We start from the raw sequence: 27310 nt of genomic DNA, 5'->3' as shown, positions 1-27310 counted from the left end.
GCCTCTTTGCAGGTCTTTGGGGCCATTGAAGCATAAATGGTGTCCTCCTGAGAGGAAGAAAGCATCAGGACAAGTGGAGAAATCAGACTCCCTTGTTTGCTCCTGGTGCAAAATGGGGGGTGATTATGAGTCCGACCACAGAGAGCCCACCACCATCAGAGAGCCACTAGAATGGGCTGTGCCAGGTGGTGGTGGGGTCCTCATCCCAGGGGATGTCCAAGGGATGTGTGCATTTGGTGCTGAGGGATGTGGTTTGGTGATGGGAGCATCACTGTGGTGGTCTGAGGAGGATGCTCATGCTCTGTGTGCATCCCCAGCCACCCAGCCCAGCACACGTGCTGCAGGATGGCAGAGAGGTTTCACACCAGCCCTTGCGTTAAGTGTTGTTGGCTGCCTCTCTTGCCAGCTCGCCGGATCATCTTCTGCCAGTCCCCTTTGCCAGGAAATTTAGGTTTATGGCATTGAGGCAGTTAAATAAATAAATAAATAAATAAATGCAACAACAGCTCAGTGCAAAATGGAGCTTTAAAAAAATAAAAAGAGAGGTGATGTTTGCTGCTCTGGTGCTCTGCACACATTGCCCTGTGTCCCATGCAAGGTGGGCATCGAGAAAATCACAGCCCATAAACGGACTCAGGGATGAAATGGCCAGAGAGGTGGGGGAGAGCCAGAGAGAAAGGAATTAGCCCGGAGTTTAATTCATTGTTTCCAAAAGAGCAGTTAATGGATTATGACAAATGTCCTACTGCTCTCCCGTAGTGCTGTGTTAAATGGAAATGGAAAGTCAATTTTCCTAAATGGATTTTAAACGACTGACCTCGCGTGTTGGTTGTTATTTTTTTTTTTCCACTCGCTGATTTTTGCTTGGGAGGCAGCCTGGCCATCCTGTTTCCTTGGCGTGTTGGGTTTTCCTCCTCCTTCTCCTCTCACACCTCACCCAGCTTCCCGGGTCCTCTGCTCCTCCTCTCTGGCAGCATTGCAGTGCTGGTTGTTGGCACATGGCGGTGTGTGGCATTGAGGATCCAAGCCCTGGGACACGGACTAGCAGTGGGTCTGGGTAGGTGGGGACTGATGGCCACTCACTACCATTGCAGGGCCGGAGTACAGTGAGGTGCTGCCTGACTCCTTCCCATCAGCGCCGGCGGAGACGCTGCCCCACTTCTTGAGGGAGCCACAGGATGCCTACATCGTGAAGAACAAGCCGGTGAGCCTGGCCTGCCGTGCCACCCCCGCCACGCAGATCTACTTCAAGTGCAACGGGGAGTGGGTAAACCAGAACGACCATGTCACCACCGAGAGCCTAGATGAGGTCACAGGTAAGCACATCCTTTGCCCATTCCCTTTATTTTTTCCAAGCATTTCTCCACCACTCTTTTGTCATAACATAACAGGCCAACATGGAGACCTTACCATCTTTTCTCCTTCCCAGGTTTCTTTCTCCCATTGTGTGTCCATGCTGTGGGTTATTCTCCTCCAGCTGGTCTTTTCCTGATTAATTTTGTCTTTCCCAGGTGGCTGCAGCCTCCTGAAGCCACTTTGATGTGTTTTCCACCTTCTTGTTCCATGCATAACTTTTCTCCTGTTCCATACCACAAGTGAAAGTGGCGCTGTCCTTCCAAGCTCATTGCCCATGAATGAGATGGGCCCCAGCAGGTGCTTTAGCTGTATCCCATAGAGAAGCGATTTATTCACCATTTGAGTCTTGGAACAGGTCCTCCAAGTCCCCAGCTACAGGAGGAGCTCAGAGGAGTCAGCCAGCTTGTTGGAGAGGTGATAAATAGTCAGGCCAGGTCATGGGATGGAGGGCTCATGTTTGGTGTGGCTGCGTGCTGTCAGTGAGGTCCAGTCAATCAGGATGGGAGGTGGCCCGTGGAAAAAAGTCAATGGAAATTGAGCCCCCACCAAATTTCCATGCTAGAAAGTGCGGTGGAAGCCCAGTAGCGCATTCAGAGATGAGAATAATCCCACAACCTGCTACTGCACCATTTGATAAATCCATGGGGCTCCCTTATCTGGGGCAGTTTATTAACCCCATCCTCTGCAAGATAAAACCAAAGGAGAAAGGTTTCACAAGCTGGCAGCAAACATGACTACAGGCAGGAGAGGAGGGATCGAAGAGCTTGGAAGGGTTGCTTTTAGTGAAGTGGGGTTGTGAGGCCATTCCAAATAAAGCTGGGTCACGTGTACAATTACCCTTTGGCAGGTTGCAGCATCAGTGTGTTTAATGCTGCTGGAAAGGAAATGCTTTCCTACAAAATGCCTCATCAACACGTAGGCAATCCTTATTGCCACTGGGTATGGTAAAGGCCAGCAGCTTAGTCAGACTCACAGAAGGATTAGGTATGTAATATTTAGGTAATGGGTAATGAGAACTGGTAGGGTGTGAAGAGAGCTGAGCTCTCCTGTGCCTCAGTGGACAGATCTGAAACAGGGAGGGAAGAAGGAGGTGTTCTAGGTGTTTCAGTGAGTCCCTCAGCATCTTCCTCAACTTCCCTGGCTATTCACCATATCTCAGCCAACTCCATCCCTGGTCATGGAGGCAGATCCCATCCCAGTGTGGGGCTTACTCTCACCACTTTGAGTTTCATGAGCCTCTCCATGCTTCCAGTTCCGGCTCGATAAAGCCGTGCTGCACTGCTCCACCTTTGGAAGGATGGTCGAAAGCATGCAGGAAGGCTGGTTTATTTAATTAGGAGCAGAGCTACCAGCGGGAATATAGAGCAAGCATGGGCTGGCAGGAGCCTGGAGCTTTCTGCCTTCTCCCTGTCTACCCTCCTATTGTAAGGAGGTGCTTCTAAGGGCACTGCAAGCCCCACAGGACCATGATGATGTTGAGGCTGAGGGTGTGAGGACAAGTTGCTGTAGGGCAAATTGGTGCCCACCAGTGATCAAGGGGCTGTTTATTTATAGTGTCCAGCTGGATAAAGGCAAAGATGCAGGTGCTGAGGGGAAGAGCATGGATGAGCAAAGCTGAAGAATCCAGCCTTGAGATGGTAGGAGGCTTTTGTGCAGTGTGAGCTTGCCCATTTCTTACAGGGAAATTTTTCTGGGGGCTCGTTTGCTATTGGCTTTTCTCCATGGTGTAGCTCTGGGTCAGCATGCGAGCAGTTTTGGGGAGGAAATCACACATGTCCTTCATGCAGACTTCAAAGATTATATTGCTGCTCTCAGTGCAAACCTGGCAATAGCTACAGTGTGGAAGTGATGTAGTGCATATAAAAAACATTCAGGCTTGGGCATACAAGCCTTGGAACTGGAACCAAAGCAGGTTGTTCTGTTGAAGATCTGCATGTGCAGTGCTGGCTGCTGTTGGGGGATGCTACTGCAAAGGGCACAGGGGGAGGTGGCCATGATGCAATGGGTGAGCACTGCCAGGTGTCCACAACTCTCAGGTGCTCTCAGTTAATAACCTAGAAAAGAGACTTCCTAGAAAATGAGAACCTGGAAAATGAACTTTTAAGATGATGTGTCTAGCTCTGTAGAGCTCTGACTGCATCGGATCCAAAGCATCTCATGTGGAAGAAAGCAAAAATAGGCCAAGTCGGAGAGGATAATTCAGCCGGATGAATAGGGGCCGTCCATAAAAGCAGCCGTGTCTTGCTGCATGTAAGCTGGTTAAATAGGCACTCTGTGATTCATAAGCTTATCCTACACTTTTGGAGGGAGAGCATCTTCACTCTCAGTGCTTACAGAGGCAGCAGAGCTCCTCACCACATGTCCCATCCTACCTGGCTGGGGCTTGCAGATGAGATGAGAGGTTTCAGAGCATCCCTTTGGAGGCTGGCGGCTTCTGAGAGCCCCGGTTTTTCAGGAGCACTTGGCCCAAGTGCCTTTTGTTATGTTTTTTTTTTTCCCTTGCTGGCAAAACAAGCTGTATTTCCATGTTCGTCAGCTATGCCGCAGGAAGGCGTCAGGGAGACAGTAATTGCTCCTCGCATGCTGAAAGCAAGCTCCCAGAATTACAGCTGGGGATCATGCGGCTCTGTGTGGTGCTGAACTTGGGCCTTTTTTATAAATAACAGATCTGAGTTTTATCTGGGGATAAAACTGTGGTGGGCAAGCAGCAGAGCATCCAGGAAGGGAAAGAAAGTGTGAAAGAAATGGACTGTGGAGTGTTATGTTGTGTGCTTCTTCTCTTGTCCCATTCCTCTCTCCCATTGGCAATGGCCCCATCACCAGTGGCTGATAAGCATCAGACTCTTGTTGAAACCTCAGCATCCTCAGATGTGGGTTTTGCAGCTCCCTGCAGACTGGCTGTTTGGTTTCACTTGTGTCATCATCGCATCCATCGCATCGCAGCCTCGGAGGATGTCACACTGTGGAAGCCACCACAGCCAGTGGACTCCCTGCAGCCTCAAACCCTGCAGCTACCTCCCCTCCTCCTGGCTGACGCCGTCTGTCTGTCCCTTACAGGGCTGCTGGTGCGGGAGGTGCAGATTGAGGTGTCCCGCCAGCAGGTGGAGGAGCTTTTTGGGCCTGAGGACTATTGGTGCCAGTGCGTCGCCTGGAGCTCAGCGGGCACCACGAAGAGCCGCAGGGCATACGTCCGCATTGCATGTAAGTGCTCAATGCATGCAGTGCATTGTTCCCTTTTGAGCTCACGGGTGGCTTTTTTAGTTTAAATAAATACCTCTCCTACCTTCTTTTCCTCTTTTGGCACTACAAGGAGCTTCCAAATGGTTCAGATCATTGATTTACAAATTGCAAAGCCCTTGGGGTTGTGACCCTACATCCCACATTGCACATTTGGATGGATTAAAGGTGGCCAACACAGGCCTGGCTGCGAGATGCTGCTCTCAGCTCATAGCACAGCTGCATGTGTGGGCACCATCCTTATCCATCGTGGCACCGGCTGGGTTAATGCCTCAGCACCCAGCAGCCTGCTCAGCTCTTCCCAGTGCTTTATTATCCTTAATAACCTGATGGTTAGCACCTTGTGCTTTTTCCTGAATCAGCGGCTCCACGTCCCTGGAGTCCCTGCTGTCATATGTCACTTCTCTAAGCTGCTGTTTGTGGGTGTCAGCCTGATTAAGGATGAGTTAATCAGGCTGTTACCTGGCTGAATTTGCTCTCTTAGCAAATGAGATGGCAAAACTATAGGAGAATGGCCAGGCTTCCCAAGTGGTAAACAGATTTTGCTATTAGAGGGCTAATAATACCACGTCATCCAAAATGGAGGTGAATCAGCTGCATTGCTGATGTCCCCAGAGGATTTAGACTCGGCAAAGAAAATGTTGCCCACTGAAAGGCTGGCTGCCAAGGAGGCCCTTTTGTCCCCAGGAGGGTCAAGCTCTCAGACAAAAGTTTGGTGTTCCTTGCAGAGAAGTAATCATAGAATCCAGCTTGGGTTGGAAGGGACCTTAAAGCCCACCCAGCTCCAATCCCCTTGCCGTGGGCTGGGTGCCACCCACCAGATGAGGCTGTCCAGGGCCCCATCCAACCCGGCCTTGAGTAATGAAATGAGTCAGACCAATTTAAGACATCTACTCTCCCATCCCCAGCATCCTATGACCTGAGATCTCCGGGATTGGCAGTTTGTGCCATCCCATAAATCAGCGTCATTCTCTAATGCTATCCATGCAGTTCCTGCTAACAAGCTGTTAGGACTTCATTCCCTGTGAGTTTCTCCACACCTGGTTGTTTGGTGCAGAGCTTGCATGGCACTGCCCAGCATCCCCATGTCACATACAGCTGGAAATGAGTGCCCTTGCAGCAAGGATTGCATCATGGGCCTCATACACAGCATGGTCTGTATTTAGGGTGTGCTGACAGTCCTTGTGGGTAAGCCATGGGTTCACCATGCTGTGCTTTGCCACACCATGTGTTCCCTGCAAAGGCACGGGGTGGGTGGCTCCTGAATTCTTAGTGCCCTGGCTTTTGAGGGCTGGTTGCTGAAGCAGAGGGTTGCAGCACCACCTAGTGATGCATGGGTGCTTCTGCTCCTTCTGTGGAGCAGCATTCTGCCACGTCCTCGTAGCCCAGAAATGAGGCAAATCACCATGGCCCCCATTCTCCCAGGACGCACAGAAACATAGAAACATTAAAGCTGGGAAAGCCCACTAAGACCATCTCATCCAACCACCTACCCATCGTATTTTGCTCCACATTTTCCTGTGTGTGTGTGCTGAGGTTATGCTCTCCCTCTCAAAGGTTTTGTGGGGTGCCTGATTTCTGCAGCATGCTGCTAACCACCGTCTTTCCTCCTCCAGACCTGCGGAAGAACTTTGACCAGGAGCCACTGGGCAAAGAAGTGCCACTGGAGCAGGAGGTGCTGCTGCAGTGCCGGCCGCCCGAGGGGGTTCCACAGGCAGAGGTGAGTGGGTACAGGGCTCCTGGCACCGGGGCAGCCTTAAAAATGCTATAAGATGGAGTTCATTGTGGCAGATGCCCACCAAGCCTTTAGACCCTGGGAGCATCGGTGATGACTGCAATATCCCAACCTTTGGGATGTTTGTCCTTGCTGGTGCCCACACCCAACAATGGTATCAGCTCACACCCATCCCAAACAACCTCATTAGAGCCCAGAAACTAATGGGCAGCCCTGCAATTTGGTGCTGTGCCCCACTTTGCCACCCAGGGATGAAGCAACCTGCCTGGGGTCAAGGCAGTGCTGGGGTGTCCAGATCTCTTGTTTGGCTCTTGTGCCTCACTGGCAGGAAAAGATTCCAGCAAGCATCCACATGGTTGTATCCTGGCTTAACTTTGTGTTCTTTAGAGACCATCCTGCTGGGGAGCATGTGGAATGGCCTTTTCCACCAAAACCTGTGATATGTTCTACCTGGCTGAGTTCCCCTTTAGCTTAGCCACCATCTTGCCCCACATCCTTATCCCTTCTGACCCTTTCCCTCACCAGGTGGAGTGGCTAAGGAATGAGGATGTCATTGATCCCACGCAGGACACCAACTTCCTCATCACCATCGATCACAACCTCATCATCAAGCAGGCCCGGCTCTTGGACACTGCTAATTACACCTGCATGGCCAAGAACATCGTAGCCAAGCGCCGAAGCACCACAGCTGCTGTCATTGTCTATGGTACTGGTTCTTGCTTTTGGGAAGGGGCCAACTCTGTGAGCAGAGGGGACTGTGGGCACTTGCTGGAGATGGTAGGAGGGAGCTGCACTGGGCATTGCATTATGTTGAGTAATGGCCAAAGCCTGCAGAACTGGCATGTCGACCAGGTCATTAGGGCGTGTTATTAGGATGTTCTTAAATGTAGGTATCCACAAGCCTTCCTAGTTGGAGGTGGGACCATCTGAGCCTTCGCTGCCAAAATGGGCTCTTGATACTGCATTGCTCTGGCTTTGTGCATCACATGTTCCCATGGCTGTCCCTTCCTGCAGTGAATGGTGGCTGGTCCACCTGGTCTGAGTGGTCTCCTTGCAACAACCGCTGTGGCCGGGGCTGGCAGAAGCGCACCCGGACATGCACCAACCCTGCCCCACTCAACGGTGGCTCCTTCTGTGATGGGCAGCCCTTCCAGAAAATAACCTGCACCACGCTCTGCCCAGGTAAGGGGGTTGCAAACCTGCTGTCCTACACTAGCTGCATTCTCCAGCCATGCTCCTCATGTTGGGTTGGGGAGGAGGTCACCCTTAGATGGGTGCCAGCACCTTCCTGCTGTTGGTAGTCATGTCTCCAGCATCCTGTCTGTGTTTGGTGTCCTGCAGTGGATGGCGCATGGACGGAGTGGAGCAAGTGGTCAGCATGCAGCACTGAGTGCACCCACTGGCGCAGGAGGGAGTGCTCTGCGCCGGCTCCACGCAATGGTGGCAAGGATTGCAGCGGCGGGCTGCTGGACTCCAAGAACTGCACCGACGGGCTCTGCTTGCACAGTGAGTATGCTGCACTGAAAGAAATGTTAACTTAGAGCTAGCTGTCAGCTGGTGCTAAGGCTTGGGGGATTTCTGATGGCTGCCGTGGGATCTAGCTGTCACATGAGATACTAGGTTTGGGGTCTGTGCTGAAATAATGCTGTTTGTTGGCAGTGGAGTCGATCCTTTGGTTTCCTTAGCCCCGCTGTGAAAATGTCAGTACTCAGCAAGAGCTCTGGAGCAGCAGCAGCTAGCGTCCAGGTTTATGGGGAAAAAGCAGCACTAGTGATGCGTGCTGCACTGCAAGCAGGCTCACTGAAGGCTAATGCTGCCACCTACTGCTATGTGACACCAATTTCCCCTTTCTCAGCCCCAAAAGCCTCCTGCTCCAGCATTAGAGTAGAGGTGTGGGACTTATATCCCAGGACAATGGAAATTTGGCAGTGGGAATGATGAAGGCGTGGTGGCAGCAGAGCCACCTGTAGAGCTGCCTCATGTTCCCGCTCCCTGCCCCTGCCTGGCTGTGCCTGCCTTTTGTGTCATTCCACCCCCATCATGCCATCTTCACCTTTTGTTTTCTAACTTTGTTTTTCCTCACAGATAAAAGAGTTCTAAGCGAACCCAAAAGCCACCGTAAGTGCTCATTTCATGGCCATTTGATTTCTTCTGCACTGCATCGCTTTGGTTTCACCCATGGCAGGGCTCTGTGTTGTCTGCTGGGGAAGGACTGGGTGGGAAGAGGGAACAACTAAAACCTGCCTCAGAACTCCTACACGCTGTGCTTGAAAAGCTGCAGTGATGACTTCGCTTTCCTACTCTGCTCCTGTCCCTCTTTTTGCTGCTGGCTGCATGCAGTTTTTGGGTAGAGCATGATGCACCTGGTGTTGTTCCACCAAAGATGCTCCAAGCATTGTCCCCCTAAGCAAGGACACCCTTCCTCGAATTGGGAGCCCCAGAGTTATTTTTTTAATATCAAGTAATCCCAAGCTTGACACTGGTGGATGAGGGGGTGAACCTTTCCTTCTGGCCCACAGTTTCCCTCTTCATCCCTCTTCTTTCTTCCTATGTCCCCATCCAAAATATACCAAATATTTAAAGATCAAGAGCCCTGTGGTAGAGTGAGAGGCGGTGGGGATGCTGAGGGCTGTCTGCATAGGTGTTACGACACTTGCTCTTTCCAGGTGAATGTATAGCTTGGGTATATATATATATATGATATGCACATAGGTATTATATTCACTCCTCAGGACTATGTTAGGATAGTAAGGTTGATGACTTTGAGCTGAAGCTGAATAAATCTAATGTTTCGACCTGATTTCTCTCCTCCCTCTCAGTGCTGGAGGCCACAGGTGATGTAGCCCTGTATGCCGGACTGGTGGTGGCCATTTTCGTCTTCATTGTCATCCTCATGGCTGTGGGGGTGGTGGTGTACCGGAGGAGGTGCCGGGACTTTGACACTGACATCACAGACTCATCAGCTGCCCTAACCGGAGGCTTCCACCCAGTCAACTTCAAGACTGCCCGGCACGGTGAGAGATCATATCAGAACATCACAGAATGGTTTGGGTGGGAAGGGATCTCAAAGCCCATTCAGCCCCAACCCCTGCCATGGGCTGGTTGCCCCCCACCAGATCAGTGCTCCATATGTGGCCTTGGGCACCACCAAGGATGGGGCACCCACTGCTTCTCTGGGCAGCAGTGCCAGCACCTCACCGCCTTCTGAGTTAAAAAGTTAGCTGAAGCGGAGGCTGAATCTGGCTGTTGGTCATAGAAACGTGTAAGGAGAAGGGTTCTGGTGAACTTCCAGCCTGGTTTTAGGGGAACCTGCTGATGTATGAAAGCCAAGGGCTCTTTATTGGTGTATTAGTGTAGCTTTAGCCCTGCACTGTGCTCACTCACCGTGTGCCCTCCATCCTGTGCTGGGCAAGGAGGGATTTTCACGGGCATCCTCCAGTTAAGGAGCAGTTTTCCATTCTCATTGTTTCTTCCCACAGACAACCCTCAGCTGTTGCACCCCTCCATGCAGCCGGACCTGACAGCCAATGCGGGGGTGTACCGGGGCCCTATGTATGCTCTGCAGGACTCCTCCGACAAGATCCCCATGACCAACTCCCCCTTGCTCGACCCACTCCCCAACCTCAAGATCAAGGTCTACAACTCTTCCACCACCTCCTCTTCACCGGGGCTGCATGATGGGACGGACTTGCTGGGGGGAATCCCCGCTGCTGGCACCTTCCCAGGGGACAGCAGCAGCCCATTTGTGAACATGCGGAGCAAAGCCCAGCAGGGCTCCCAGCACCTCCTCAGCCTGCCTCGGGAGCATGGCACCAGTGCCAGTGGGACTTTCAGCTACCTGGGGGGGAGGCTAACCATCCCCGGCACTGGTAAGCCTCGCGCTGGGGAAATGTCTGCTTTGGGTGTAAGATAACTGAGGGATTGTTCCCTTGTTTGGGGCCTAATGCTGTGTGTGCTGCACTAGGGGTGAGCCTGCTGGTGCCGCATGGAGCCATCCCACAGGGAAAGTTCTACGAGATGTACCTGGTCATCAACAAGGCGGAGAGCGGACTGTAAGTCACACTGCTTTCCCTCTGCCCTTCTCACCTGCCGTGGGTCTCCCTGTCCAACCGGTGTCCCCTGTTGCCAGCTTGCCCTCCGAGGGAACGCAGACAGTGCTGAGCCCAGCGGTGACCTGCGGACCCACCGGCCTGCTGCTGTGCCGCCCTGTCGTCCTCACCATTCCTCACTGCGCAGATGTCAGCTCCTCAGACTGGATTTTCCAGCTGAAAACACAGTCCCACCAGGGGAACTGGGAGGTACGGTGTGAGCCCAGCCCTGTGGCCAGCCAAGACCCCAAGTGCTGTGGAACACAACATCCCCCAAGCAAAAGACTGACCCTAAGCTTTTGTTTCCATCTCTCCCTCTAGGAAGTGGTGACCCTGGATGAGGAGACTCTCAATACCCCCTGCTACTGCCAGCTGGAAGCCAAGTCCTGCCACATCCTACTAGACCAGCTGGGCACCTACGTTTTTGTGGGCGAGTCCTACTCCAGGTCGGCCATCAAGAGGCTCCAGCTGGCCATCTTTGCCCCTGCCATCTGCACTTCCCTGGAGTACAGCCTCAAGGTCTACTGCCTGGAGGACACACCAGATGCACTGAAGGTACAGTAGAGGCATCATCATAGAATCATAGAAAGGCTTGGGTTAAAAGGGACCTTAGAGATAACTGAGTTCCAACCCCTGCCATGGGTTGGCTGTCCACCAGCAGCTCAGGCTGCCCAGGGCTCCATCCATGGCACTGGCAACCTCCAGGGATGGGCACCCACAGCTCTAATAGACCATATAAACAGTTGCTTCCCTTGCTTATAAGCTTCTTTCAAGTACTGGAAGGGCTTCAGTGAGATCTCCCCAGAGCCTTCTTTTCTCCAGACTGAACAAGTCCAGCTCCCTCAACCTTTCTTCATAGGAGAAGTGCTCCAGATTTTGATCATCTTTGTAGCACTTCTATGGACCTGCTTCCAACAGCTCCTCATCCCTCCTATACTGTGGGCCAGTCAGGGCTGCATGGGCCACCACTGGTGTGGTGGTTGTTTAATTCTCTGTGCCTTGTCCTGCCACGTCAGGATTGCTCTAGTGCCTCTAGGTGGAGGTGTAGGCAGCACTGTGCTTCTTGGATTTTGTGCAAGTTCACAAATCTAAGCTGAAGGTTGGGCTGGGAGTGGGGTGAGTTGAGATCCTGTGGCTGATGTCACCTGTCTCTCTATGCACAGGAGGTGCTGGAATTGGAGCGAACGCTGGGTGGATACCTGCTGGAGGAGCCCAAGCCCCTGCCCTTCAAGGACAGCTACCACAACCTGCGTCTCTCCATCCACGACATCCCCCACTCGTTGTGGAGGAGCAAGCTGCTGGCCAAGTACCAGGTGAGGAGCCACCTGGGATCCCCAGGGTGATGGGCACTGGTTGCCCTTGTATTAATTATAGGATTCACTCCTGAAGGGATGGAAGAGGAAGGGGATCTGTTTTAATTTCCTGGTGGGATGCTGTTTATGGGGTCTCTCTTTCCCACCTCATCCCCATGGGGTGGCTGGAGGAGATGGGATTTCCCCTTGGCTGAGCCCCTGCTTTGGTGCTCTGCAGGAAATCCCATTCTACCACATCTGGAGTGGCTGCCAGCGGAACCTGCACTGCACCTTCACACTGGAGAGGTACAGCCAAGCCTCCACAGAGCTCACCTGCAAGATCTGCGTCCGGCAGGTAGAAGGGGAAGGGCAGATCTTCCAACTCCACATCACGCTGGGAGAGGTGAGCTGGAGGGGGACAACCAGGGGATATGCAGGCAGTGACTTGAGTTCATCCCAACCCTCTGCTCAAAAATCTCTCTTTTCCCCTCACAGCATGCCAACTCCTTCGACACCCTCCACTCACACAACAGCAGTGCCCCCACCACCCAGCTGGGACCCTACGCCTTCAAAATCCCCCTCTCCATCCGGCAGAAGATCTGCAACAGCCTGGATGCTCCCAACTCCAGGGGAAACGACTGGAGACTTCTCGCCCAGAAACTTTCCATGGACCGGTGGGTCTCCCCAAGCTTTGCTCTGTGCTCTGTCCAGGCTAGATTGCATCTAGCCAGGTTGTATACATCCACAGAAGTCCACCTAGAGATACAGAGATATCTGCTCATTGTTCTTAACATCCATATACATGTGCTGTGGTCTGGATCTGTCCTCGTTTTGGCCTGGCCCTTGTTCATCTGGGTCCATGCTTGTGATGTTCCCATCTGGAATCACCTATAAGGCCCAAAGGAAGGGAGGGGGCATGGTCAATGATTTCAGTGAAACAAAGCTTGCACTGCTTTTGCACGAATGCTGGCTCTGTATAAAAACACAGACAGTGACTCAAGGGCTTTGGCATTTGCATCATGGCATTCCTGTCATGGTTCACACTGCAAAGAGGTTGGCTGCTCTGGCAGCATCCAACCTTCCATCCACAAAGGATACTGTGCCAACGTGCATCTTCTTTCTGCTTCTCCTGTGCAGGTATCTGAACTACTTTGCCACCAAAGCCAGCCCCACTGGGGTGATCCTGGACTTATGGGAAGCCGAGCACCAAGATGATGGTGATCTCAACACCTTGGCCAGTGCCTTAGAAGAGATGGGCAAGAGCGAGATGCTGGTGGTCATGGCCACGGAAGGTGACTGCTGATGGTGCTCCCTTGCTCCAGGGGGATTGCAAAGGGGGACCTTTCCCAGCACCTGTCCCTGCATGGGGGCTGAATGAGGAAGGGCCGAGGGCCCAGCTTCTCCCTCCCCACTTCACTGTCAGCCTTACGGACCGATCCTCAGCGTTTACAAGCAATTCAAGTGTTAAACGGCGTTCCTCCTCCTCTTGGGTGGCATTGGTGATGCTGGAGGAACTGGGGCTTCTCAAGCTGAGGCAGCGGGGGCTTTCCTTCTCCTCTGGGTTCCTTCCCATCTGGTTCTCCTCCTCTGATAGCATTTCTGCATTGAAGAGATGAGTACAACCTAGGCAAGCAGCTTATTTCTGTCGAAGGCTTCAGACAGCTTCATAAAGCAAGTAGGAAAGGAAGAAAAAAAGGAAAAAAACAAAAAACAAACAAAAAAAAACCGACACAGTTTCTTAGGAAACGCGAATAATTTATTATCCAGATCTTTGGATGAGTCCTTTTTAAAAAAAAAAAAAAATAATAATAAGGAAAAAGAAAAAAAAAGATTTATAAATCTTTTTGTTTGTGTGTATGTGTGAGAGAGAGAAGAAGAGCACTGTTGTGGTCAGAGTGGCAGAGAGAGATTTAAATAACGCTCTTTTGTAGGGAAAGCGTGCGGTCGAGCTGAGCAAACCTTGTTTACATGTCCTGGGACCCCAGGAAGTCCATAGGGTTAAGTGCCTCTATTCCCCTGTGCTTCAGGGTGAGCTGAGACCCTCCCCCAGGTTTTCACTGCATGTTCCCCTCCCTGATGGCAGTCCCATGGAGTGGGGGATGCAGGCATACAGGAGGGTTGCTGCCCTGCTTCCTCTCCATGGCTTTCTGTATGGAGTGGCACAGCACGGTGCCCCTGTCCCCATGCTCCTCCTCCTCCATCGCTGGGCTCTGTCTCCATCCCTTGTGGTGTTAGCAGGGGATGCCAAATCCATTCATGAATTCTTCCCCAGCATAGTTCTGGGGGAGATTTTAGGATGACTGCGCCTTCATATAGAGAAATACAAACCAAAGACTTCAGCCCGGCGCTAGGCACAGGCCAAAGTATTTTTTTAACAGAAACCCAGATGGTGCAGTTCGTTCCCCAAGCTTGGGGTCAGGGTGCAGACCACATCACTCTGGGCTCCCTGGTTTTGGGTCAGTATTTTGGCAGGGATGCAGGGAGGAAAGTGTAGAGCTGCGGGCTGCCTTGGGGAGATCCATATAGGACCTGTTTCTGCATGAGGTCAGAGGACAGTGTCTGGGGGTCACTGTGCCATTGCACATATCAGGGTTGCTGCACGTTTGCACAAAGCCCACTGGAATTATGGACATGCCCTGTGCTACCCAGCATTTTGAAGTGTTGGCTTCTTGTTGGAGTTGGAAAGCAATGCCAATGGAGTCCTTGGTTTGTTTTCTTTGGGTTTCTTTTGGTCCTGTGCTGAGTTCTACCTCGCTACCTTGCTGGTAAGGGTCTCCAGGTTGGGAGCCAGGCTAAGCATTCCAGCACGTAAGCAGCCATTAGGTTTCCATCCCATTGCACCTCCTTTATTTTCTCCCTTTATTCCTATAGTTGACTTTTTATAACAGTGGAGAAGTTGTGTGATGAATGGAAAGTAACGTAGGGTAAACGAGGTTCATCACAAAGGTATGGTGTGTCAATGAAGGCTAAACATAGAGATTACCTGCAGGTAGAAGTATTTACTCGGTGATTGTTGTATCTTAGAAAATTGTCTATTAAAATAAAAAATAGTTTTTCCAGGTTGGAAGCTTGGGGTGGGAAGGCTTCTGGGTGAATCCCTTTGCCATCGAGGAAAGGTTTCCTCTCTCCTTCAGGTGGCATTTAAGCATCCAATCAGTGACACCCCATCCCTGAGCTGAGGGGAAGAAGTAAATCTAGGGTAAAAATGAAGAACTGCTCTAACGAAGCGGCTGCTGGTATCAAATAGGGCTTTGGCAACTCCTCTGTGGGAGGCGAGCTGCTCTTTTTGGGTGCGGGACGGGGCACATCTGAATCTCTCTCGCTCTCATTCCCGCTGTCTGCTCTGTGGAGCACGCGGCTGCCCATCCGTCCATCTGTCCTTCCCAGCCTGTCTGTCTGCGTCTGTCTCTCCTCCCTTTAGGGGCCATTCATTGCCGGCCTTGTGGCTGTGGGCCATGTGGTGCTGGCAGTGTCTGTCTCCATATTTATACGTCCAGGGGATGGGCCTGGGGGCATCCTCTCGTCTGCATTCTGTTTATTCTGTAAACTAAAGAACTGTAAATAAAGTTTAGCGTTCCTATTGTAACAAATTAATTTTTATGCAATAAATTATATTTCCTAGTCTAATAATTAAAAGAAAAAAAAAAATAGACAATCTGCTCTCTCCTCCTGCGTGCATCACTCACCAGTTGGTTCCCACTGGGCTTGATGGCTGTGGAGCTCTGTGCCTGCGTACCCTGCTGCCCTTGGAAGTACTGCACTGGGGGGGGGGTTATGGGGACCCTGGAGTTCAGCTCTGGAGGTCATCCTGGCCACCCCAGGTGGTTTTCCCCCCACCTGCTTTCAGTTGGACACTCCCAAGGAACAATGGCACTTTGCTTTGGGTATAACCCTTGGCCATCGTGGCTTGGGGTCATTGTAGGGGGTGGCTGCCTTTCTTGTTCTCCTGCAGCATGGGATGTGATCCTATTGGAATACTTGACCCTTTCTTCCCCCTTGGCCCAAAAATGCAGTCAGAGCATTGAACTGACCGGAGATGACCTGTGTGTCTGCAGCATGGAACATCTCTGGGGTGTGGGTAATGCTGACTAGAGGGACCATCACAGCTTCGTTCAGCACAGCCTGGCTTTGTTTACCCTGCTCGGCTGTCACGATCCACTGTGTTCTGATCAGAAGCTCTTCTCCAAGAGTGGTTCTTTTGACATGATAGACTGCAGCAGGTCAGAAATATCAGACAGATCCCTTGGAGCTGATGGGTTACTGACTCGGATGAGACTGCGCTTGTTCCTCAGGTGCTTTTCCAGCCTGGTGCATCAATGTGGATGAAAATCCCAAGAAGAAACCTCTGCAGAAATCCCCCTGTGCTCCTACAGAGCCTTTCCAGCTCAGTGCACTGCCATCGGTGATGTGGGTTGGGCATGAGCTTCTGCTCTGCTGGTCGCAAAGATAAATCACTGTGTGTGTGTGTGTGTCTGTGTGTGTGTGTCCATCCCCCTCAGTGCCACATCTCCATGGCTCTGCAGCACCTCCAGGGATGGTGACCCCACCACCTCCCTGGGCAGCCTGTGCCACTGCATCACTGCTCTTCCAAAGGAGAAATGTGCCCTAATATCCAACCCTTGGCAAGGGGTGATGTGCTCAACCTCCGGAGTTTTCAAATACAACCAAGCTCTGAGGGGTGCCCTCGTTATCCCCATTAAAAACGGGAGGAAAGGAGAGAAAAAAGGCTGAAAATATGCCTTGAATATAAGTGGAAACACGTCGGGAACCAAAGAGCGAAGAAGAAAACAGGGGAGGAAGTGATGCTACCGCCTCCCGCCGCTTCCCTTCCGTCCGCCTCGGTACCGCCCGGGGGCCGGGTCGGGACCACCCCTCGGGGCGGAGCTGGGCGCTGTTGGCGGCGCATCCCGGCCCGGCCCGGCCCGGAAGGACCCGACGGGGCGTGCGGCGCCCGAGTAAGTGGGGCTGCGGGGCTGCGGGTGGAGGGACGTCACGGAGCGCTTCTCTCCATCTTGCTGGGAGGATTTCTGCAAAATCTCTCCTTTCCGACGGTTTCTCCCCTTGCAGCTTTAGCGGGGCCTTCAGCGCAGCTTTTGCCGGGGGGGTCCATTGGGCAGAGCCTGGCGGAGCTGCGCGGCTTGTGCAGTCGCCTTGCAAAGCCCGCTGCTGTTGCACCGGTTTTACGAGTGGCTTAACAAAGCCCTCACCGTGCTGAGTTAGTTTACAAGCCTGGGGGCATGAGGTCAGCTTCCAGGACGCTTTGAGAAGCCTGGTTGATGGGTCAGTGCACGGGCTGATGTGCTGCGGGAGGTCATGTGCTGTTATGATGTTCCTCTGAGCCTTGTAGGAGCTGGGTTTCCTGCTTACAAGAGGGAAAAGGGAATGTGGGCACAGGTTAATTATTAGCTGCGATGAGCAGGGCCAGGTGCCGTGCTGCCTGCTGGATGGGCACACAGTGCTGCTGTGGCAGACCTGTCTCAGTCTCACCATTGGAGTTTTCAGCTTGCAGCCGTCCTAAGTTCCTCATAGCAGTTCAGCTGGGCACCTATTGGGCAGTTCCTGCTGCCTCCCACCTGCTAACCCCCTTCACGTGGCTGTTTTGCAGCGTGCCGGTGCCATGCACCCAGCAGGCAGCAGCTTTCCCACGGAGGAAGAGCCGCTGATTGAGGAGCCTTCAGTGAACAGAGCTGGCCGGCCGAAGCCGAGTGACCACCTCTATGGGGCTTATGTGATCTTCTTCCTGCTGGGCGTCGGGTCGCTGCTGCCATGGAACTTCTTCATCACAGCCAAGCACTACTGGGCATATAAGCTACAGAACTGCTCGGAGCAGGCAGAACCGGCCCCCTCTGACCTGCGGGTGAGTGTGCACTGGTTGGCACCACCAATGGGTCACACAGCCAAGCAGTGTGCCATCCTGGTGGCAGTGGGGTCACTCTGGAGGTTCTTAAATGGTCAGGCAGGTGTGACCACAGTAGCTGCTGTGGCCATAAACATCTGGCTCCTGGCACATACGATGTCACGCTGTGATTGATACACACTGGGGGCTGCAGGCCTGCTAGCAAGTGGGCACACAAGGCACTTCTTTTCCTTCAGATAGCTGCCTTCTCACAAAAACCTCCTCTTGCTCCTCCTTGTCCCCAGCAGGCATGGCCTCCATTTGTTTCTTTGCTCCTTCTCCAAAGCAGTGCTGTTTCCTTCTGGCTGAAAAAAAGTGTGGCTGTGATGAGTCTGCATCCGCTCCTCCTGCTGCCCAGCTTGTTCAGGTGGTTTGGGCACATTTTTTCATAAGCACGGAGCCCCATGCAACACCCACGTTTTCTCAGTGCTTTCTGCCACCAGTATGGTACCCGTGGCTGTACTGGTTTTGGTAGCTCTGAAGCCTGCTATCTGGGCTTCTTTTGATGGGGAGGAAGTACACTGCAGCTGGTGTTGCTAAGACCACAATGCTGGAGCATCAGCGTGCTGGTGCAGATGGGGATCCTGGGTGAGTTAAGCTGTTGGACACCATAATGATGCAGCCAGGCTGGGTGCTGAGTGCCCTTCATCAGTGCTGGAGAGGATGTTCAGGGTAGGGTGTGAAGCATGATGTCCTCCCGCATCCCACCCACTCCTATTGCTTCTGCAGGGAGCTTGTCCCATGGAATTTTTTAATAAGAAGCTTTGGAGTAAAATGGGTGTCTTTGGAAGTGCTCTCTCAGCATCATGAAAGACTTTCATGCTTGGGCAGTGTTAGGATGGAAGGTGGTCTATCCAGAGAACCTTATTTTCCTCCAGTACTAACATCTCTGTCCTAAAAACTCCTGTTTTAAGGATCTCTGTATCCCTGCTCAGATCATTTATCTGTTAAAAAAAAAGATGTTTTTCCTTTTTCCATGCAGAGCCTCTATCCTTGGTGCAATAACTGGTGTAAGGGCACAGTTGAGTTTGTTTCCTTGCTTGGTGAAGTGCTGGCATCTGAACATACACAGCATGCTCCTGAGCATGAGGGTTGTTACTTCTGTCAGTGCAGAGCAACCTGGGTCTTCTCTGATGATTAAGCAGAATCAAAAGGAAAGCCATCAGCCCCTTCAGCCCTTCTGGAAAGCACTCTGGTCATGGCTAAGACTCTCTCAAAGGCTTAAAACTTGCAAATGGTTTGTGAATCAAGCCCAACACATCCCAGTGTACGACACTCCCATCCTCTGGGTATGGTGATGCTTTCTGCTGGTCAGTGGTTCTGTTGTTTTATGGTTTTGTTTCAAACCACCTCCACAGGAGTGATGCAGGCCATTGCAGAGAGTCAGCAGAAATAGAAGAGCTAGCTCGTAGTCTTTGTTCTTGCTTTCCTTTTAGTCAGAAACAATAGCAATTGAAACACTTCTGCTTGTTCCTTCTCGTCCAGCAGCATTTGGCCATGCGGAAGGTGGAGTAAAATTTCCCTGGGTGACCGAGTGCTGCTCAGACTCCCAAGTTTCTTAAATACTTTCTCAAATTCCTTTCCTGCTGCTCGTGCAAGCAAACGAGCGTTTCCCCATGGTGCTTGAAGCACAGCATCACCAGGAGTGCAGATGTACTTCTGCTTGGTGCAAAGCTTTCTAAAGCTTTGTTTCCTCACCACCGCCTCAAAAAGAAAATTAACTTGGAAGCGTATTAAATATCCCCGGGGGCTTTTTTTGGGGTAGGTTGGTAAATAAGGCTTAGTTTTAGCCTGTTGTTTTGTCTCTCTTCCCTAATTCATTGTATGTCTGCAGAGCTTTGAGCCTGCTGCTTCCCAAGCTGATGCGGTAAGTGCAGGCATTTACATCTCCGTGTCTACAGCCCCTCTAGGAGCGATTATTAGATTTCCCGTCGCTTGCAGTAAAGCTCTTGATGGTGAGGAATAAATTAACATGCTTGTAAACTGATTAAAAGAAGACGGTGCAAAGCTGCAGAGAAACCTGGAGCAGGCAGAGCAAAGGTGCCAAACACCTCCTGGTTCCTGGCTGCATGCTGGGGTTGGGCAGTAGCACCTTTTGTGCTGTGTCATGCCAGGTTTAGGAGCTGGAACTCTCTCCATTGCTCCAGCTGACCTTTCCTTTCCCCCCCTTTTTCCTGGCAGGATTACTTTGAGAGTTACATCTCCATCGCTTCAACTGTGCCCTCGGTGCTGTGCCTGGTTGGAAACTTCCTGCTGGTCAACAGGTGTGTGCGGGGTGGGCTGCCTTCCCCTCTGCCCCTCTCTCCTTTCTGCCCCATGGGTGAGCTGAGAGCCTTTGTAACAAGTAACCTCCTTGCTCAAACAGTGATCTCCTCCACCTTTGGCTTTTTTTATTTTGAAGTAGATTTTATTTGATCCTTGCAGCAAAAGAGATGCTGCTCCCGGCGTCATGCCTATTAAATTACAGTTTTAAAATGAGGGTAGAACATGGGTTCAGAACAGGGAGTTTTAGAGGAAGGTCATGGAATTGTTCCTCCCTGCTGTCTCCAGGGTACCTGCCAGCGTTCGCATCCTGTCCTCCCTCTTCATCATGCTGTCCATCTTCCTGGTGATCACGGTGCTGGTGAAGGTGGATACATCCTCCTGGACCACCTCTTTCTTTGCACTCACCATTGTCTGCGTGGTGGTGGTCAGTGGTGCCTCCACCATCTTCACCAGCAGCATCCTGGGCTTGAGCAGCCGCTTCCCCATGAGGAACTCGCAGGCACTGCTGGCAGGTGCGTGTCCTGAGTGTGAAGGGTCCCCTCCTGCTGCGGTTGTACTCTATGGGTTGCTGTGGGTTGGGTTTATTCCCTTTGCATCTGGCATTTTGTCACGTGGTGTCTATTTTAGAAACTTCACTTTGCCCTACAAAGAAAAAAAAAACTAAACCAAAAACTTGCAGACTGAGATAAAGGGAAGTTGCTGAACGAGAAGCATGGTGGGTCACATGAGCCAGCGCTCTCATTTCTGCAAATGCCCTGCAGTCCCCAGTGCTGATGTCTCAGCAGGGACAGACCTTCACCATCCCTGCCCAAAGGCCAGCATCCCTCACAGTACCCACAGCCAAAGCCATGGCGTGATCTGTGCTTTCCCCATGTGGGTAGATGCTGTCCTTCCACTCCTCACTTTGCATCTGGAGGAATCTTAAATGTTGCCTTGTTTCCTCCCTGAGAATTTACATGCATTTCCATAAGTGATGAGGGGCACGCGGGGAGCTGTGAGTGATGAGCTCCCTGGAGGCTTGCTGGTGTTGATAACATTATGAATGTGCTGTAGGACGGTTGAGAAACCATGAGGAAAGAGGAGGGGAAAAAAAAAAAAAATCAAATGGAGATGGAGGCATTTTTCCTGGGGCTGAAACAAGAGTGTTTTAATGAGTTTGGCCTGTTGGGCTGGGTCACATGCTGACTGAGGTGTGACATGATGGAGGGGACTCAAGGGGCCTCTGGTTTGGCCACTCCCCACAAACAGCCACCTTGCAGGTCAGGCCATGGGAGGCACAGTCAGTGCCATCGCCTCCATCATCGACCTGGCGGCAGCAGCTGATGTGACTGATAGTGCTCTGGCCTACTTCCTCACGGCGGACATCTTCCTCGTAGTCTGCATCATGGTGTACCTCCTGCTGCCCCGCCTGGAGTACTCCAGGTATGGCCAGGCTCTGGCAGCACCCACCAAGCAGCTCTGCTGGCCTCCATTTGGCCAAAATCATGGGATGGAGCTTGTCATGGGCTGCTAGAATGTGTCCAGAGAAGGGCAGTAATGCTATTTGGGGTTTGGAGCACATCTTATTGGGACTGGCTGAGGGAGCTGGGATGGGTCAGTCAGGAGAAGAGGAGGTGCAGGGGAGACCTTATTCTCTATAATGGCCAGAGAAGAGGCAGTGGTGAGATAGGGATCAGCCTCTGATTCCAGGTAACAGCAACAGGACTGGAGGGAATGGCCTCAAGTTGTGCCAGGGGAGGTTCAGTTTGGGCAGTAGGACACATTTCATCTCCAGAAGAGCAGTGATGCAGTAGCACAGGCTGCCCAAGGGGGCAGGGGAGTCACCATCCCAGGAGGTGTTGCAGAGCTGTGGGGATGTGGCACTGAGGGACATGGGCAGTGTGGGGGGGGTGGGCTGGGTAAGCTGAGGGCTTTTCCAGCTTTGTGGTTCTGTGATCCCATGATCATGTAGCCCAGCCACCAGCCCATCATCACCGTGCCCACTGAGACGTGTTCCTCAGGAGCTGCTGGTGAAGGTGCTGCTGAAACCCCTCCCACCCCAAATTTCCAACTTCTGTATGATCTTCCTCCTCCATTTTTCAGGTATTACATGGGAAGCCATTGGGAGCACCCATCACTGGCCGCCACGTCACCCAGCAGCCTCACAGAGGACGAAGCAGAGCCAGGAGGCCCGGAACACAGCGTGCCCCAAAGCACTGCTGTCCCTCCACTGCGCCCCATCCTGCGCAAGACTGTTGCCCTTGGCTCCTGCCTATTCTATGTCTTCTTTGTCTCCATCATCATCTTCCCTTCGCTCTCCTCCAGTATCCAGTCTGTCCACCAGGCCTCGGGCAGCCCATGGGCCACCAAGTACTTTGTGCCACTTACCAGCTTCCTGCTGTATAACTTTGCTGACTGGTGTGGGCGGCAGATCACCGCCTGGATTCAGGTGCCTGGCCCCAACAGCAGGCTGCTGCATACCCTTGTCCTCCTCAGGACCATCTTCCTTCCACTTTTCATCCTCTGCAACTACCAGCCCCGGGCCCACATAAGGACAGTGCTCTTCAATCGTGACATCTACCCGGTGGCCTTCACTACACTGCTGGGTCTCAGCAATGGCTACCTGGGGACGTTGGCCCTTGTCTATGGCCCCAAGATCGTTCCCAAGGAGCTGGCTGAGGCAGCAGGGGTGGTGATGAGCTTCTATCTGGTCCTGGGGCTCGCCCTGGGCTCTGCGTGCTCCGTACTGGTTGTGCACCTCATCTAGGGCAGAGTTATAGGGATGCTCTTGGCTTGCCTAGCCAGGAGGAGTTAGGGAACAAACAAAAGGGACCAAAAGCCTTGACTGCAAGGTAGAAATGGGAATGCCTGAGCAGTCAAAGAAATCCTTCCCTCATTAAAATGCCGCTGGCAATGGGCATCTTGCTGCATAAAACCCCAATTGTAGCAAGGAAACAAAGCTACTTCAGCCCTTGAAGCCTTCAGTGAGCCTAGAGGGTGAATAGCAGCAGGGCAGAGGGATTTCTCTAAGGAAAGGGAAACCTTGGTGTGTGCAAGGGAGATTCCACTTGCACTTTCTCGTGCATTGATTTTTTCAGATGATTTTTCCAGCCTGTGGCTGTTTGCTTTTCTGTGCTGCTGGGTGCAGTTGTGAAGATGATGATTTTGTACACTACCCTATTGATTTACAGGTGAATCCTAAGGCAACTGGAATGCGAAGAGGTCCCCTGTTTTAAGGTGTCCTTAGCCTGGGTTGAGAGAGGTCAGTAAAATTGGGGAGAGTTGCTGAAGGGGCTCTGATGTTACAATTACTGAGTTCACAGCAGAAAATTGATTAATTACAGCAAACAGGTGGCGTGACAGTCCCCAGGTGCTTTCAGGGGGATGAGTTACTGTGACCCCCAGTAATAGGGTGTATGATGGAGAGGAGAAGATTTACAGTACTCAACTTTGCACACATAGGCTCTGTAATCAACAGCACAGGCACTAGTGGTGGCATTAACATTTCTAATCCTCTGGTTAGACAGTGAGCAGCTCTGGATGCAAAGAGAGTTTCTTCCTGTGTTTGGTGTAATTTCTGAGATGGAAATGCTCAGGGCTGGGCACACCCCGGTGGTATCTCATATACCTATGTCTTTAGCTTCAAGTGGCCTTGGTGGGCTTTTAAAGGCAGAATAGAGGTCTTCTGCTCTGTGTCATTTGGTATTCCACAGATACCAGATGTTATGAGGTCTGATTCGTTTACTGTCTGCTTTGCACATCTGCTCATCCTCTCTGTGATGTTACAGAGTGAAATTACTGAATACCTCTCAAGACAGGACTTGATTGTCCGATACCATCGGTAATAAAGTTATTTCTGTGTAAGCACTGGTGCCTGGAGTGATTTCTCTTGGAGCTGGATGGGCTGGGACACAATTCAGGTTCCTTTCTGCCATGACTGACCACGTCCTATGGTGCCGCTCCCCATGTGCACGATGGGATGGAGCCAGAATCCAAAAAGGCTCTGCCAGATGGACTCTGGCTCATACCACATCCTCAGCTGCTTCACAGAGATGAGCAGAGCTGTAAATGTTTTCAATGTCTTCTGCATGTGTTGGAAAGATACAGCTCTGCTGTAGATCTGTAAGTGAATTTGGTTGTCAAACACTGACTTCCTAACCCTTCATTGCAGCAGCCTGGAGCCAAATGATGCCAGCCTGGCTTCTTCTCACCCTTGCTATTGTAGGTTCGGACACCCAGCTAAGGATCAGGCTGGTGCTTGCTGAGGGTTTCGTGTGGTGCCGTGATCTGGCTGTTGGGGAAAGGACCACTGTGATCACCGCAGGGCTTGGCATGGAGTGAGCCGAGCAGATTCCTGCAGAATTCATGAGTGTGGACTCGTGAAGTGAAACTCAATCAAAACTCTCCTGGATGCCTGCTCGCTGCCAAGGGGAAGAGCTGCTGATTGTGCAGTGCCCAGGGCTGGCGTTGCTGCCAAAGCAGCCTGCAGTGCCACCGTGCCCTGCGCTGCCTCCTGCACCCGCCTGGGCTCCACGGCCAAGCAGCCACGGGAGGGTAGAGGCTGTGAAATGGAAGAACAAAAATGGGAAGATGGTACAGAGGGGGCTTGGATGGAAGGGCAGGAAGTGGAGGAGAACGCATCTGTTGCAGCTTCTGCTCAAAAGAGAATGGCTGAGCTTGTGCCCGACCCTTTTTGTGTGCTTTCTGTCCTTAGTGGTGCCAGCTATTTCGCTGCCAGTTCTGGAGCTTGTGTGTGAGGGCTCTGAGAGCTTTAAAGCCGAGCAGTGTGCTCTGGGAGGAAAGGAAAAGTGTATTATGGCATGATGCTTGCCTCACGTGGTTTGCAAGTGACTTTCTGATCTCCAAAGCCTTATGTGGGCTGTCCCCACTGCTGAGTGATGGGAACAATACCTCCTGCCACCTCTCCATCTGCAACACATGGTCCAGAGCCCTTGGCATGACACTGTGAATATTTGGCAGGTGGAGGCATCTTTGAAACCACCTCACTGTCCTCCAGCATCGCCTTGGTGGTGATGCACGCTGAGAGGGCAGAAGAGAAGCTGCCTCCTGGCTGCCCTGCTGTGCATGCTTTTTGGGGCAGGATCCATCCTTTTAGTGTTTGGCCAGGATGCTGGGTCAAAAGCAGCTGCGGAAGCTTTCCATTTGGCGGCTTGATGCCTGGATTGCAAGGGTGGAGGCATGTGGTACCCATCACTGTGTGGACCACAGCTCCATGCAGGGCATCCTCTCAGCAGCACATAGCATCCTGGTGTCTTCAGTCAGAACCATCCCTAAGAGAAAGATCAATCCCATCCCACCCCATCCTTTAACCATTTTCCCCTCTGCAGATGCTGGCTGAGTGGAAGCTTTCATTGGCTTGGCAAACCTCCATGACTTTGCAGCCTGAGCCAGAGCACGGCTGGAGACCCCAAACCCCAGCTCAGGGGCCCCATTCCCGGCAGCTGAGCCGAGCAGAGCCGGGACCCCGCAGCCAGCTCTTCCCCCAGTCCGCCCCACACAGCGGCTCTGCTTTGAAACAACACCAGCCAGCTGCAGGCTTACCCGGCTGCCGTGCTCCTTCTGAGTGCTTTATGGGGTAATTTGTACTATATTTACACGGCGGCGATAAACAGTTTTTAAAATGGGAGCAAAGAAAACGCTGCTGAATGAATTGTTACAAAAAGGCCCCGTTTGCTATTCCAGCAGGGGGGAAGAAGAAGGGATAAAAATCACCATCCTAGGGACGTTCTGTTCGTCAGAGTTGGGTATTTTTTCCTTGATTTGTGTGCCTAGCGCAAGGAGAAGAAGCCGCAGATGCATGCTGAATTCTGCAGGGAACATATGCATGCATTTAAATCATTTACAGCATTTACTGGTGCAATTGTAAAGCACATTATTTTCCTGCATTTGTAATTAGGCTCTAACCAGATGGTGAAGGACTGTAGCTTGTGATTAGAGCGCCTTGTGCTCTGCTGGGCTGCGCCGACAGAACAACGTGCGCTCGGAAACTTTCCTTGTTCATCACCCCGATGGCCACGTGTGGTCGGGCCCATTGGATCTCAGCTCCGGGAGCCGAGGGCCGCTCTCAGCTGGGATGTAAGGGATGTGTCCTGGAGCCGAGGCGGTGATGTGCTGGCACAAGGTGCCGTGCGATGCTGCGCCTGCAGATGGCACCTCCTGCTCTGCCTGTGGAGAGCAAGAACGGGAAAAGAAAGCGTCTGTTCTGCTCTTCTACAGGGGGCTTCGCTTTGCTCCACCCATAACTCCTGAGCAAACAGTGTGATCCTAGCGCTGGCCTGAATGCGAGCTTGGAGATGAATTTGATGCCGGACAACGGCTCGCTGTCACCCACAACAACAAAAGAAAGCTACAATTTTAGGATGAGCTCCTGAGAGCAGACCCAGAGCAAAAGCACGAGGTGAAATTATTGGCCGGCATCTCAGCTAGCTGCGGGAACTGCCTGCACTCTGCAGGGACACGTGCTTAACCCCACGCAGCTGCAAGCGGACACCCAGGGACTGGCTCTGGTGTGTGTTGCAACGCAGAGCTGCCCTGCGCCGCCCCCCTCCCCCCACGGACCCCTCATGCCCAAGGTGCAACCCCCTGCCCAGTCCAGATCAATCAGCGGAGGAGCTGAGGTAATTGCTTAATTAGCAGAAGCTGTGCAAGAGGCAAGGGCTTAATTATCCCCTCCTGGGCCTGCGGAGGCATTTGCCAACTGCTGTGCGAGGAAGAGGGATGTGAAGGTGAGTGTGCAAGGGTCTGCGAGGGCTTTTGATTAGGAGTTACTTGTGGGAAGTGGTGAGGGTGTAGTTCCTAATTTTGTCACTGAGTAACAAGCTGCTCCACGGAGAGATGAGAATAGTGCTGCCCTAATCCTCTTGGGGACCCATCTTCCTTCTTGCCCCCATCCAGATGCCTGTTGCTTGTAAGGCTGCAGCCACCCATGAGATCAGCAGGGATTTCTGCAGAGGGTTGAGTGGAAGAGTGTGTCAGTGGCACTGTCCTGGTAACACTGGGTACCCAAGGGAGAGGTGTTTAAGAATAATAACTGTATGCAGGCACAGGCACGCTTCTGAGCATGATACTGATGCTAGTGTGCTGCCTGTATCTTGTTCCACTCATGTATGATTTATGCTGGGCTTGTGGACCTGCTCAGCCCTCTTACACAAGCTAATAATTTGAAAAGAAACCAGAAATAGAGGCTGAGTTAAAACTTTGTGTGCCCAATGTGTGCCTTGGGTTGAAGTTCTTTTTGCAATAGGCAGCTGCCAGTGTGCTGGTAGCAGTGTGCTGCCAGGCCCCTTTCTTGGGAGGGGGTTAAAGATGGACCTTGTAATGAAGGGGAGATATGGGAGAGGCACTGAGCCAGGGCTGCACCATCTGGGGGATGCTCTGAAGGGGTGTTGAGCTTGGACCTGTAATCTTGGAGAGGACTGAGTGAATTCTGTAACATGGGATG

General features: G+C 52.1%; 3 protein-coding genes across 5 annotated transcripts in view; all 3 read left to right on the top strand.

The window, feature by feature from the left end:
* Nucleotides 1-15302, top strand: part of UNC5B (unc-5 netrin receptor B) — a 30452-nt gene extending 15150 nt beyond the window's left edge. The window contains exons 2-17 of one of the 2 annotated variants that reach the window (XM_015866463.2): nucleotides 1095-1316; nucleotides 4414-4557; nucleotides 6210-6313; nucleotides 6854-7034; nucleotides 7343-7510; nucleotides 7670-7834; nucleotides 8414-8446; nucleotides 9148-9342; nucleotides 9808-10197; nucleotides 10293-10380; nucleotides 10458-10626; nucleotides 10738-10971; nucleotides 11580-11729; nucleotides 11947-12111; nucleotides 12204-12382; nucleotides 12846-15302. In XM_015866463.2, coding sequence (XP_015721949.1) covers nucleotides 1095-1316; nucleotides 4414-4557; nucleotides 6210-6313; nucleotides 6854-7034; nucleotides 7343-7510; nucleotides 7670-7834; nucleotides 8414-8446; nucleotides 9148-9342; nucleotides 9808-10197; nucleotides 10293-10380; nucleotides 10458-10626; nucleotides 10738-10971; nucleotides 11580-11729; nucleotides 11947-12111; nucleotides 12204-12382; nucleotides 12846-13011 — 2753 coding nt within the window. In that variant the 3' untranslated portion in view covers nucleotides 13012-15302. The remainder of the gene's footprint in view (nucleotides 1-1094; nucleotides 1317-4413; nucleotides 4558-6209; nucleotides 6314-6853; nucleotides 7035-7342; nucleotides 7511-7669; nucleotides 7835-8413; nucleotides 8447-9147; nucleotides 9343-9807; nucleotides 10198-10292; nucleotides 10381-10457; nucleotides 10627-10737; nucleotides 10972-11579; nucleotides 11730-11946; nucleotides 12112-12203; nucleotides 12383-12845) is intronic. The other variant, XM_015866464.2, reaches the window with a different exon arrangement.
* Nucleotides 15303-16495: 1193 nt separating this feature from the next.
* Nucleotides 16496-23712, top strand: SLC29A3 (solute carrier family 29 member 3). Of its 2 annotated transcripts, XM_015866469.2 has the most exons (6): nucleotides 16496-16663; nucleotides 17314-17565; nucleotides 19786-19868; nucleotides 20155-20381; nucleotides 21129-21291; nucleotides 21952-23712. In XM_015866469.2, the coding sequence occupies exons 1-6, from the start codon at nucleotides 16511-16513 to the stop codon at nucleotides 22613-22615; spliced, it is 1542 nt and encodes a 513-aa protein (XP_015721955.1). In that variant the 5' UTR covers nucleotides 16496-16510; the 3' UTR covers nucleotides 22616-23712. The 2 variants fall into 2 exon arrangements, with proteins under 2 accessions (XP_015721955.1, XP_015721957.1); XM_015866471.2 differs by lacking the exon at nucleotides 17314-17565.
* Nucleotides 23713-26482: 2770 nt separating this feature from the next.
* CDH23 (cadherin related 23) overlaps nucleotides 26483-27310 on the top strand; it is a 126191-nt gene continuing 125363 nt past the window's right edge. The window contains exon 1 of the mRNA XM_015866412.2: nucleotides 26483-26594. The gene's annotated coding sequence lies outside the window, so the exon portion shown is untranslated. The remainder of the gene's footprint in view (nucleotides 26595-27310) is intronic.

Source organism: Coturnix japonica, chromosome 6, assembly GCF_001577835.2.
Source record: "Coturnix japonica isolate 7356 chromosome 6, Coturnix japonica 2.1, whole genome shotgun sequence".
NCBI classification, from domain to species: domain Eukaryota; kingdom Metazoa; phylum Chordata; class Aves; order Galliformes; family Phasianidae; genus Coturnix; species Coturnix japonica.
The sequence above is the reverse complement of the archived record's forward strand: the minus strand, read 5'-3'. Positions and strand labels throughout refer to the sequence as shown.

Bases quoted from the DNA above. Each gene is read 5' to 3' on its own strand.
- SLC29A3 (XM_015866469.2), top strand. From the start codon at position 16,511: ATGCTACCGCCTCCCGCCGCTTCCCTTCCGTCCGCCTCGGTACCGCCC. The intron at 17,566-19,785 runs GTGAGTGTGCAC...TTTTCCTGGCAG, and splicing joins CGGCCCCCTCTGACCTGCGG to GATTACTTTGAGAGTTACAT. The intron at 21,292-21,951 runs GTATGGCCAGGC...TCCATTTTTCAG, and splicing joins CCCCGCCTGGAGTACTCCAG to GTATTACATGGGAAGCCATT.